Below are 12758 nucleotides of genomic sequence, written 5' to 3' on the forward strand. Positions count from 1 at the left end.
GATCAAAGGACAACATACAGCATTAGTGGACATCCAATTTTACTCTCAAGTTTTAAAATCCAGCAGTTTCTCCCAGTACATTGCTTTCAACTTTTTTATTAACAATATTTTAATGGTTCAGATAACTTGGTATCATTGAGGTTGCCTAAGCTAAGAAATGGGTTGAATGAGGGAAAACATGCTAAAATTTGATTGAGGCAAGTTAGCAGTGCTATTGGACTTGGGGATTGAGGTTTAGCCTAGATTGTATTTGCTGCAAAAGAAAACATCATTTCGGACTACTTGATGCTCCACTGAAATGAAATTTACAGACCGTAGCTGTAGTTACTGTGATGCACAAGCTTCTGAGCTGGTCAAAGCTGACACGGTATCACATCCAAACTACTATAGTCCACTCTGCATGGGGCTACCCTTGGAAAACTTGCAAAATATTGCAATTAGCCTAACTATTGTGAGGCTCTGGGACAGGGGTGTCAAACTGCCGGCCCATGAGCCGGTTGCATCATATGGAGGCCGTGCCCAACCCAGCTCCAGCAATGCAAAAAAATGGTCACGATACGTCACGTGATATGACGAGTTTGACACCCATGCTCTAGGATCATATAATTTTACCAAAAGATCTGCACTGATGACCTACTGCTTACTCAACACTTTTTAAGGTAATGGTATTAAACATCAAGGCTTTTGGCTGTGCTGTTACAAATAGGTGCAGTTGTATGCAGGAGAGGACCTTTTGAAGCCACATTTTGTGGCATGAGAGAGACTGGAACACACTTCTGTATACTGTATCTCCCATGCAGTTGAATGCATTCTTTTGGGAGTTACATTAGTCCCACATCATTTAAAAAATATGTAGAATAATGTCTTTTTGCAGGTTTTTAATGACTGACGTACATTAGCATTTTGTTCCCTGTCCCGAGTGCTTGTTATAGTAGAAAATCAGGTACAAATCACACAGTAATACAAGGGAAGAATCAATGGAAGAACAAAAGATGCTAGTGAGGATCAACTACATTTTATTTCCAACCAAAAGGTTTAAAATAATTAGCAAGTAATTTCTTTCATAAGTTACAGATAAAATTTTAAGCTAGAATTGTGAATTGGAATTTCACTACAATTATATTCCTTCTTTTCAAACCTTGCATAGTTTTCATTCTGCTTGAAATTGTTGCACATTGTTTCACATCAATAGTTTTCCGAGCTTTTTGCAAAGACAGCCATATCAAGCTGCAATGTTTATTATAAACTTGTTTCTTTTTACTCTACTTTTTCACAATTTGGATTGTGATAAAGATATTACACTTCTATTTTATCCTTCCAAATGTTTTTTACCATGTAAATCCTAATCGTGCTTTAGTCTCATCATACTTTTGTTCATTTAACAGCTTCATTTCTTGAGCTGTTTCACCTGTGTAGGGTGGCTGAATAGCCTGCTTCTCACAGCACTGTTGACCTTCACTATAGCCTGGGCCACTGAAAGTAGGAATGCCTTCGGGCAGTCTTTTGTGAAGTGGGTAGAGATTCTGCGTGGTCTTAGATTGTTCATCAATTATTTTCTTTGCATATTTCTGGAACTCCTGCTCCCTACACAACGCAATCACTTCTTTCTGTCTAACATATTCAGCATCCTGCTGCTTCTCACTTTCTTCTCGTGCTATTTTTTCAGCCTGTATTGGGGGAAAATTAATTTTAAAAGTGTGTGTGCTAATCCTTGTGGAAATCTTGTTTTGCTTTGAACCCAAGCCCAACACATACCGTATAAAAAAAGAAATTAAGCAAAAGAATCAATCTGCATATGAAACATATCAGTGCAATTCATATTCTTACAAATAATTGCTTGTAAGCATTTGGAGATTAGCTTTATAGGCTGCAATTAAAATGTGTTCTTGCACAAATGAATGGAATTCAAGTTTTTTTTCCAAAATGAAAGTATTAAACTGCTAATTCTTCATGTCTTTCAGGATGCAAAATATGAGAAATTAAAGCTTCTGTATTAGGGTCTTAGATCTTGACATTTAAATCGCAAGGTTGTCCAAATTTGACTTCTGATGGATTGCCAGTAAAATTGTAAGCACTGTTAGTTTAAATAATGGGTATGCTTTGTTGTTTGTTTTAATGTCAGCCAAATTAATTCCCTTAAGATGATCAAAATATAATTTCAATATTTTAAAAATCTGTGTAATAACTAAATAATAAAAATGTATTGCTATTTAGAAATGATGTATGAATAATCTGCAAATATTTATAATGCTATAAAGATTACATGAAAAAGAGAACTCTTTATGGTAGATGGTTTGAATTAATTCAATCCTGGGATTCTTTGATGGGGAAGAAAAATATTTCTGCGATATCTTGCTCTGATATATGGAAGTGGTCTTTTTTACTGCATTGTACTATTGATGATTGTGGTCTTTTATAGCTATAATGTTCTCTGACAGGATGGGATGTTACCTTCTTTAATGTGTTTGCACAACCCAAACTGGAAATAAAACTTTCCTTGCTACAATACCCTGATACAGAAGTATCTTTTCACCCTTCTAGAACTGAACAGAAATTTTATAAGTTGAAATGCTTTCCAATATCTATACTTACTATCTGTGCGACATGAGCTTCTTGCAATTTTAAGCTTGCACAATAATTTCTATGTATTTTATCCTTCTCCAGTTCTTGATAGATCCGGTCTGCTTCCATCAGTTCAATAAGTGTTTTTTGACCTTCCAATCTCTCCTCTTTTTCTTTTTCCTCTTTCATTTTTATCTGAAATAATAGTTTTATCTGTAAGCCTTAATAATAAAATCTGAAATCTGATGACTGTGTAACTTGCTACAAAATAATTTACAGTTGCCCTGATTCTGTGATACCTTGGGCAACCCATTCTTAAGTACTTCTATTTGAAAGGAAATGCCATTATTTCAATTAAACTTGCTGCATACAAAGTGCTCAGAAGGACATGTCACTATACACTTGTAGAGTGTAATTTTAAAAGCTGATTACTATGAATAGTGGAACATGTCAAAAAGAATACAAGTAACCTGGATTTTTTTTCTTACCACATTGATTCTGTGTTCTGCAATGGATTTCAGATCGGCCTGGAGCTTTTCTTCTTTAGCTTTGAGCTCTTTAGCTTGCTCCTCTTCTATCTCTGCATTTTCTCTTGCAATACGCTCATCTTCATCACCCATCTTCTTTTTCATTTGTGCTAAAAGGCGGTTAGTAATCCTCTCCCTTTTCTCTTCCATTAATCTGTAACAGATCAGTATTTACTGCCTTGTATGCTAGCAGAGTCTGAAATATGACTTTGATTCTACACTGGATAGAAGGCAGTCGGAGATATACCTTAATTAAATTCCACACATAGAAGGCACTTCCTGTTAGAAGAGGGAAGCCCCATTTGACATAGACAGCTCCTCTCTCTTTCAAGAAATAGGGGTACACAAGGACACCATTCTGGGAATGACAATCCTTAGATACACAGGGATTCTTCACCCGCCAGTATAGATAACTGATGAAGTGCAGTCTATTATCTACAAAGCAGTCTCTTTTGTGAGTGCTTGCTTATTTTTACAATAATTATATATCAATGCAAATATCTCCAGTTTTAATCCAGAAATAAATTATGCTTCTACTGTACAAATCATGAAATGGCGCCGTAGAGCCTTTTGGATTTGAATCAGAAAATATGCTTTGGAATGTATGAATATTATAGCATCTTGTCTGAAACTCATTAAAGCAGCCATGTCTGTTTTCAGGCCTTCAAAGCTGCAATCCTAGAAATGTTCTTTCTTGTGTGCTCTGAAGCATGCATAGCTCAGATAGAAGAAACTGAATTAACAGTACAATTACTAAGAAGATAATGATTGGAAACTAATGGTTGAGAATATGAGCTTAACTAGTCCATTTTATTTTACTATCCCCACACAATTTTTTTATTATGAAGGTTGATCGTTGAGATACAACTTTACAGTTTACTTTGGGCATTTATTGGGCCAGCAAAGCCTTAGGATGGAAAGGAGTTCGCTTCCCTAATTTGATGTTCTTCAGAGATGTTCCCTGTGTACAGCAACTACCTTTCTTAGCCAATATCCAGGAGGATAAGGGTCATAATATATTGAAAGACCAAGGTTGAAGAAGAATCAGCTTAACAAAACAAATGATTCAGGAACTCCGTATTGATGCCCTAACTGAACAGAGCTTTTGTGCAACTCTCAATATTTATTTACTAGCATATACAATGCTATCCCCCTTCATGGATTACTGCCTTGTCGTGGCGAAGGGGCTTGCATAATTCAATGAAGCTATGAGCTATGCCGTGCAGGGCCACCCAAGACAGACAGGTCGTAGCAGAGAGTTCTGACAAAACGTGATCCACTGGAGAAGGAAATGGCAACCCACTCCAGTATCTTTGCCATGAAAACCCTATGGACAGTACCAAAAGGCAAAACGATATGACGCTGGAATTCAATGAAGGAACGTTGTCCATAGGGTCGCGATGGGTCGGACACGACTTCACAGCTAACAACAACAACAATGCTATCCCAATGCAGCTGATTTTGAATGGTATGTTTTTTGACTGCATGAGGTCCTTGCACCAATGAAATAAATTGCAATTCAATTTACATTTCTTCTGCAGTCCCTTATGCTATCACTACCATATTCCTTAGAGTTCCTCTATCATTCATAGACTTCCCAAAGGAGCAATAAGCAGGAGGGGAATCAATAATGCACTTAGTGAATGGAACTCCAAGGCAAAGGAATTTCTCAATGGAATCCAAGTCAATATCTGTATCATATCTTAAAAGGTTCAGAAAATTAATCTTTTATGTTTCATAAAATGAACTGAAAAGTAAAAACAACATTAGCTTCATTCCTGCCATGTTATTTTCTTTGCAACTGTAAAGAAAGAATTGGTCACTGCATTCTGGGACCACTTTTCAACTTCCCAGTCTAGTTTCCTGGTGTTCTCCCATCCCTGCTTAGGTTTTTCAACATTATCAAAGGTTGGCTACATGTGACCACCTTCAGTAAAAGAACCCTGTGTTCGGTATCCTTTGAAAGTCCAGATTTGCAGAAAACTCAACAGGTCCCCAGATAGCTACAAGAAGTATGGTGTGGAAGAAGAACAAAATGTTTTGAAACATCCTAGATGTTTTTTTCTCTAGTACAGAATATTTTATATAATTGTGGTCTTCAGTCTGCTAAAATGTTACATGTTTGTAATATCAAGGAGACTACAATAGAATCTCTATAGGTAGGTAATCTTGGAAAATGTATATTTATTTTTAGTCATGAATTTTAATTTAATCATTATTTTCATGTACCTGTGTAACTCTTCTTCTTTTGCTTTCTTCAACTTATCCATTGCTTGCTTTGCTCTAAAACATATCTGAATTCTCTCATCCTCTTCTTCTTGTTTTTGTGTTTCTATAGCTTTGAGAGTTACCTGGTCAGCAACGTATGCCTTTAAAATAATCAGACAAAACTGAACATTCACTTCATTGCCAAATTCTCTCTTTCCCAATTCTTAGGTAAAGACTTTCTGAATTGCAACTTCCAGTGGCATTGCTTTGTTGCTACATGCAGTTAGTTTATTCTTTGCTACTTCTTTAAGTCTTCCAGCACATTTAACCTAATCCTTCACTCTGACGGAGATAGAAAATTTGAATTCTTCTAAAACCAATAAGCAGAACTCAAAGACAAACTTCAGAGAAACGTTGCTGAACCAAAGTTGGAAACATTTTGGACAATCAAAGGAAAAGACAGGGAGGGGCAGAAAGAAGAAAGGATAAAGAATACTTGGGAGGGGAAAAATTGTAATTAAAAGACTTTTGGAGAGACTTAAAAAAATGTTATAATAGCAGAAGCCTAAAGGATAGAGAAGAGCTACAACAAACAGAGGAAAAGATTCTGGTCCTTAAAAATTTGTGCCAGAAAAAAAAAGATTTCTGCCCTGGTGAAGGGCAAAAAAGAACTGGAGATTGAGTCTATAAGAGCCATTGTGGTGCAGTAGTTAGAACGCCATATTGCAAGCTAATTCTGCCAGCTGCCAGCAGTTTGATTCTCATGAGCTCAAGGTTGGCTCAGCCTTCTATCCTTCCGAAGTCGGTGAAATGAGGACCCAGATTGTTGGGGGAAGAGGACTGTGAAGCAGTATCTAAGTCTAAGAGCTATTGCTATGGCCTCCACTATGATAATTGTTTTGATTAGGTGACCTTGCCTTGCTCAGCTAATGGTAATTTTTGTTATTCCGAGATCGAGGATGAGAAAAAAATTACCTTCTCACCCAGAAAATGAAATGGTACTAGGAGAAAAACTTGAATTTAGGAGCTGAAGGCAACAAGCAAATACATTTCTGAGGTATTCAGAACTAAAAGGCAGGACAGCAAACAAACTTAGCCTTTTATATGTGTAACAGGAGCTCTGAATGGGATCAAAAGGAAAAAAGCAGAATGCTTTACAATCTGATTAGCCCCATGCTGTGTCTCCACACTATTCTCACTTCTTAGAGTGTTTCCATGTCTGTACTTTCTTGGCCACAAGTTATTGGTACAGACCTTCACTAAGCCAGTATCTCTCCCTTTATGTTACATGCCTGCATACTGGTAAGATCAGATAGGCAGACCATTTCAGTCTGCCTACCTTTTCTGATTTCCATCTCACAACATGTTAAGAGATGTCAATTCAAATAAAATTCAGGAACATAAAACTGCTTGAAATAACTCTCCATGCTAGCTTAAGAATTAGGTAGAGTTCTTTTGGTGTACCAGAACAAAGAACCACGGTGATATAATGATGATACATTTTGTAGTTGGTAAAAACTGCTAACACTCCATGGCATTTGCTGATGCCCTTCTCAATTGTTCTTTTTGTTATGGAGGAAAAAACATGAAACATAGTATGCAGTTCTAAACTCAAACAGTTTAGAACTAAAAGCATGTGTGCTGCTTCAACAAAGTCTGCAAGGCATGCTGGCCCTGCAAGAAAGAAGCAAGAAGCAATAAATGTGCCATTTCACATATATATAAGATTTTTAGGAACTGCATTTGCAGGGCAAATCCCTGCAAAAATATAATTAAATGCTATTTTTCTCACTGGCAGCAAATCTAAAGCACCAGACAGTTCAGTCAGATGAAGAAACTATATTATCTTCTGGTCAAATTCCACATGAAGCAAACAGGTGGCAACATGAAGGTGAAACTACGTTTGCTAGCAGGGGATTGGATATTGTAGTTCAACGGCATTTCACACCACTTCATCTATAGCAGAAATTACTATTACTGTTAAAAGACACTCTGATTTTGAATCAGTGTCTGAAATTTCAAATTTCAAATCTTTCACTTGATCATGCACCATCAGCCCTTTCTCCAGTTCTAGAAACAAATGTCTGAATAACTTGAGAGTATTCAAAATCAGCACCCCTAAAATTCTTGAATATTTTAAAGATTGAGAAGTGTTCTTACACTTAGCACAGGGAGCCTATGATAACCAGATAATTTGGATTATGCTCCCATTATGCTCATCAAAGATTAACGAGGATTATGGGAATTGTCAGCCTAAATATCTGAAGGGCAGCAGCTTCTTATTTCTACTTTGGGTTTAACTTCCAAGTTATTTAGTTACCAGATTCTCAAAACATACCAGATGGGCTTGTCTTCGTTTAACCTTCGCTTCACGTTCTGCTTGCTCTTTTTCCTGCATTTCTGATTGATATAACTTGGTCAACGCCTGAATTTCTTCCCTTTCTTTTTTCTCTTCTAACTTGCTTTTGTTTGCTAAGCGTTCATGTTCCTTTATCCTAAAAACACATAAAGAGAATGAGCATTTATTGACTAAAGCAGGAGTGGAGAGTCTATATGATTCTCTAAATATTGCTGAACTTTCAGTCAAACTGTCACCAAGATTCCTTGTACTTCAAAAGACATCTCCAAAATTACTTAGTGCCAAATCTGTCCGATAGGCCAGAGCTTTTTCACTTCCTAGCAAGTTGTTTTTGGGAGAAAAATAATTTTTGGCAGGGAGAAAAAAGTGTGTGTGTGTGTGTGTATCAAAGTTGGCCAAAGCTATAATGAGCAGTTTATGTCATAATTCACTGACCTATCTGTAGATGTTCTGTAGAAGACTATAATTGGATATGTGAAAGGAATATAGAGTGAAGAGCATGAAGGCAAGGATGCAAGCAATCTGAATGAAGATGGGCTAATCTTTTGGAGTTGAGGAATGCAAGTATGGAGGTCAAAGTGTAGGTTAGTGAATGAAAAAGCTAAAATGTTTTAAACAAAATGAACTGGTATCATCTAGACTACTGTGTGTATATATATATGAAATAATGAAATTCATAGGCTGCTGATAACTGATTATTATGCTCCAGAGTATCATAATAACAACAGAATCAAAAATGAGTTTGGGGAACAACTATGCAACATTCTAAATGAATGTGATCCTGATGAGTCAGTTGCTGTGCAAGACAACATAATTAGATTGACGGAAACAAGGCCAGAATATAATAGTAATAATTGGGCCATTTGAAGATCCATTAATGAATGATGATTAATGAATATGTACTATTAAAAATAATTGTTCTGAATAAATGGATGAAGCATCAAACATACAAGAACACAGAATGAGTCTCGAAGCATAATTTGTTTATCACGAAAAACTGTTAGACTTAGAAGATGAGGGATCTGAATCTAAGAGTGATTAACCTGCCAGTGGTGAAACACTGAGAAAAAGGAAATTAAGGAGTTCTGAAGGAGAGGATCTTGGTGGAAAAATAAACAATATGTCAAGGGAAACAGAAAAGTAAACTGAATGCAGTGAGAATGGGATATGTAGGAAACATGTATGGTAAAAGAAAAGATGATATAGAAAAGAAAATTTAAAGAAAAGACAACATATAGAGCATTGTACAGGCATGGTGAAATTAAGCATGTTTTGCAAAGAGGGAAGACTAGGGATTGTTAATGATCTTAGATTTAATTAGCTAGATGTAATTAGTTTTCCTTTTCTCTCACATCCTGCCTTTAGTTTATTTACTATAGGTAGTCTTCAACTTACAACAGTTCATTTAGTGACTGTACAGTTACAATGGCACTGAAAGTGACTTATGACCATTTTTCACACTTACGACCCTTGCAGCATCCCCATGGTCATGTGATCAAAATTCAGATGCTTGGCAACCGACCCACATTTAAGACATGTACAGTGTCCCAGGGTCATGTGATCACCTTTTACAGCCTTCTGACAAGCAAAGTCAATGCAAAGAAAAGTCAATGGGAAGCCACATTCACTTAGCAACCGTGTTACTAACTTAACAAGTACAGTGCTTCACTTAATAAGTGAAAGGCAAGAAAGGTCGTAAAATGGGGCAAAATTCATTTAACAACTCTCACTTAGCAACAGAAATTTTGGGCTCAGTTGTGGTTGTAAGTCAAGTACTACCTGTACTTGTTAATTTTCTGCATTTCATCTAGTTACATACCCTGAAAGAGAGTGGTATGTACACAAGAGGAAGTTCCTGCTCACTGCAACAGCTGCTCCTTTAGAAGGTGCCCGAATGAAAGTTTGATTTAGTTTTTTTGTCATTAGAATTAGGAAAAAGGATATGCAGTCGTAAGGGGGGGGGAAACCTAAGTACTAAAACAGCTTATTTTTTATATATTTTTTGGGGGGGAAATAGTTTTACTTGGCAGATAATATATTTGTATTATATTTACTGTGCCAGTTGATCATTAGCAATCTGCAGTCTCTTCATGTGCTGCATTTTAGCTTTTTCTTCTTCTAACTGTACAGCTTTTAGACGTTCATGTTCTATTGCCTCATTCTTGCTTTTGTACAAATTCTTGTATTGCTTTTTAAATTCAATCTGAGCATCTCTTTCCTTTAAAACTTCAGAATGTAATAAGGCTCTCTGTAAAAAAATAAGTTTAATATTTAATAGTTTACACTTCTACACTACAATGTGGCCAAAAATTAAAAGGGAGGGGAAAAAATGTAATCTATATTACATGAAAATTTTTCACTCTATCATTTTCAAAATACTGTTGCAATTTGGCTTCTTCTATTTTCTCTTTTCGCTTCTGTGCTTGGTATTTTGCTTCTTCAAGGTCAGTCTTTCTTTTTTCTTCCTCCTCTCTCTCTTGCCGTACTTTCTTGGCTTTCAGTTTTTGTTGTGACATACCCTGTGATTAATGTATAAATAATCTTATTAGGCATATTGTTAAAAAAATAGGATAACTGGTACATTTTAAAGATGTGAACAATATTTATATAGTTTTAAATAAAATAACACCATTTTCCCTTGGAACTCTTTCTGAACTATTCCCTTCTCATGGGATAATTTTACTAGGATGTGGTGGGTTCTCTATTGTTCTGTTTCATAGAATGTTTGTCATCAGTTCTATTCCAACTTAGTATGTTACGTTCTACTTTAAAAAATTTCAACTCCCAAAAGGGCAGAGCTTGCTGTGAGATGCTGCTTTCGTCATTCTGATGAAAGTAGCAACAGCCCTCAGATGCCACTAGAGATAAACAGTAATATCCGTCAAAGCCCTGGTTGAACAGATATGTCTTAAGTGAAGTCGAAAGCATTGGCATTCACAAATTCTTCTTACTGCAATAGTGTGGGTCCAATTTTTCACAAGTGCTTGAGACTTTAAGTGCAAATCTTTTCGTGCTTTCTTTTCAGCAAGAATGCGGGCTGTTTCTCTTGCACGAGCAGTGAGGCTATCTTGAATTCTCTGCCATTCTGCTTTGGGCAAAATGGTTATATGGCGAAGATCTACTCCCACTGGAAGAAATATTCCTTCCATCACATCATCTTCATCATTTACTGGGCAAGAAAGAAAAATAAATTAAATAATGTGTTAGAATAGTGCCCAAACCTCTTGTAAGATGCTTAAGTTTATTAGGTGTTTATCTTTTTAAGCTAGACATATATTTGTTTTTAATTCTTATTTTATAGACTACTCAGCATTGTGACAGATTAGGTGGTTCATAAATTCCATACATATACATTAGAGCCAATTTGGTGCAGTGGTTAAGATGCTGGCCTAGAAACCAGCAGATTGTGAGTTCTTGTATTGCCTTATGCATGACAGCTGGCTGGGCAGGAGGTGAAAACTGTATTACATATGTTTGTCACCTTGAATTACTTAAAAAGAATCAAGGTGAGATAAAAATCAAGTGAACACATACATGCGTATGTATATAAATCCTTTGTTAACAATGGCTTTAATGAGCCTTCAACTATGCTTAAATTATGTATGTACTGCGTTTTAATTAAATATTAAATATTTTCATTCAGAAGCAACGATTTAATTTTTTGCCCCAAAAAATGTAATGAAAAACAGAATAGGAAAGGCTAGGACAGGTGACTGGGGAAAGAGAAATATGTCACGCTTTTCCACCCCAATGGACAAGGAAAATATAGAATCAACATAAAACAGAAATGGAATTACTTTCAGTGGCCTATTTTCTACACACTACAACAATTCTTCTCACTACTTACAACTGGGAGGCATGGCTGCAATATTATCTATTAGATGAAAAACCAAGCTTAATTCAACTGAGCTTACGCCAAAAAGGAGCTTATTCACTAACTCGTAGCTAAACAAAGTTGACTCACAACAGTGGTTTTCAAACTTGGCAACTTTAAGATGTGTGGACTTCAATTCCCAGAATTCCAAAGAAGGTAGGTTGAGAATTTCCCAGCTGACATGTAGGCTGGGGAAAACTGGGAATCGAAGTCCACACATCTCAAGTGGCCGAATTTTGAAAAACGCAGACTTAATCCCACGAACAGTATTAATTATCCGATATTCTGTGAAACAGTGTGTGAGCCTTTAAGACAGGGGTCTTCAAACTTGGCCCTTTTATGACTTGTGGACTTCAACTCCCATAATTCCTCAGCCAGACATGCTGGCTGAGGAATTATGGGAGTTGACGTCCACAAGTCATAAAAGGGCCAAGTTTGAAGACCCCTGCAGTTTAAGATCATCTTAAGGAAGTCTGACGGATCGTCGTTCTTTTTCTCACTCTGACAGAGCGAAGACTGAGGAAATCAATCAATCGGTGGACAGAGATATAACTGCGGCCGTTGAGCTCTGGCTCGCGCGCCCAGCAGTCCTCCCTCCAATAAAGGAGAATATTTGTAGCTCAGGCTTGAAATGAGGAATTCGAGCACTGCTTGAGCATTGATAACGTGACCCTGTTTGGGAAATGAGAGGTCTGCCAAAAAAAAACAAACCAACCAGGATCAGAGAGCACCAAGGACCCCTCGCTCCTCCCTCCCTCCCTCTCTCTCTCTCTCTCTCTCTCTCTCTCTCTCTCTCTCTGCTTCCCCCGCAAGCAACTCACGCGCAGCCTCTCGCATCTGCCCCTTGCGCCTGCCGAATCGCACCTCGGGCCGAAGCATCGCGCCCATAGCAGACGGGAGCGGGGAGGCCGCCGCGAGACGCCCTGACTAACCGAAGCAGCGCGAGGCACCAAGGGTGTTCGGCAGTTGCTAGGCGACCAGGGAACCGCTGCGCGGCGAAGTTACGCGAAGCTCTGCTGTCGGGTTCGGGGGTGGGGGTGGGGCGAGACTTGTTTGGGCGCTCACGTGATCTGGCTCGCAAAGACGTTGCGGGGCAGTCAGTCGGCTCTCGGGCGTTGAGCTAGGCGCCGGTAGGCCGCCTTCTCGGTTCCTCTCTCATTTGTGTTTTTTTTCGGGCTGCGGCCGGCTGGATTCTCTCTTCCGCCTACTCGCGTAGGCCGACAGCTTC

At 37.7% G+C, this 12758-nt stretch overlaps 1 protein-coding gene across 3 annotated transcripts; it reads right to left on the bottom strand.

Moving 5' to 3' along the window:
- Positions 1-12742, bottom strand: CFAP210 (cilia and flagella associated protein 210). 3 transcript variants are annotated; one of them, XM_081313589.1, is made up of 9 exons: positions 12596-12742; positions 10608-10825; positions 10002-10175; positions 9711-9904; positions 7636-7792; positions 5319-5458; positions 3051-3243; positions 2593-2757; positions 1-1667 (listed from the first exon to the last, which is right to left on the bottom strand). In XM_081313589.1, the coding sequence occupies exons 2-9, from the start codon at positions 10803-10805 to the stop codon at positions 1329-1331; spliced, it is 1560 nt and encodes a 519-aa protein (XP_081169715.1). In that variant the 5' UTR covers positions 10806-10825; positions 12596-12742; the 3' UTR covers positions 1-1328. The 3 variants fall into 3 exon arrangements, with proteins under 3 accessions (XP_081169715.1, XP_081169714.1, XP_081169716.1); XM_081313588.1 differs by lacking the exon at positions 12596-12742 and adding an exon at positions 12352-12481; XM_081313590.1 differs by lacking the exon at positions 10608-10825 and having other exon boundaries at positions 12596-12712.
- Positions 12743-12758: the final 16 nt, after the last annotated feature.

The sequence above is a fragment of the Vipera berus genome (genome assembly GCF_964194415.1).
Source record: "Vipera berus genome assembly, chromosome: 1".
In the NCBI taxonomy this organism is placed as follows: domain Eukaryota; kingdom Metazoa; phylum Chordata; class Lepidosauria; order Squamata; family Viperidae; genus Vipera; species Vipera berus.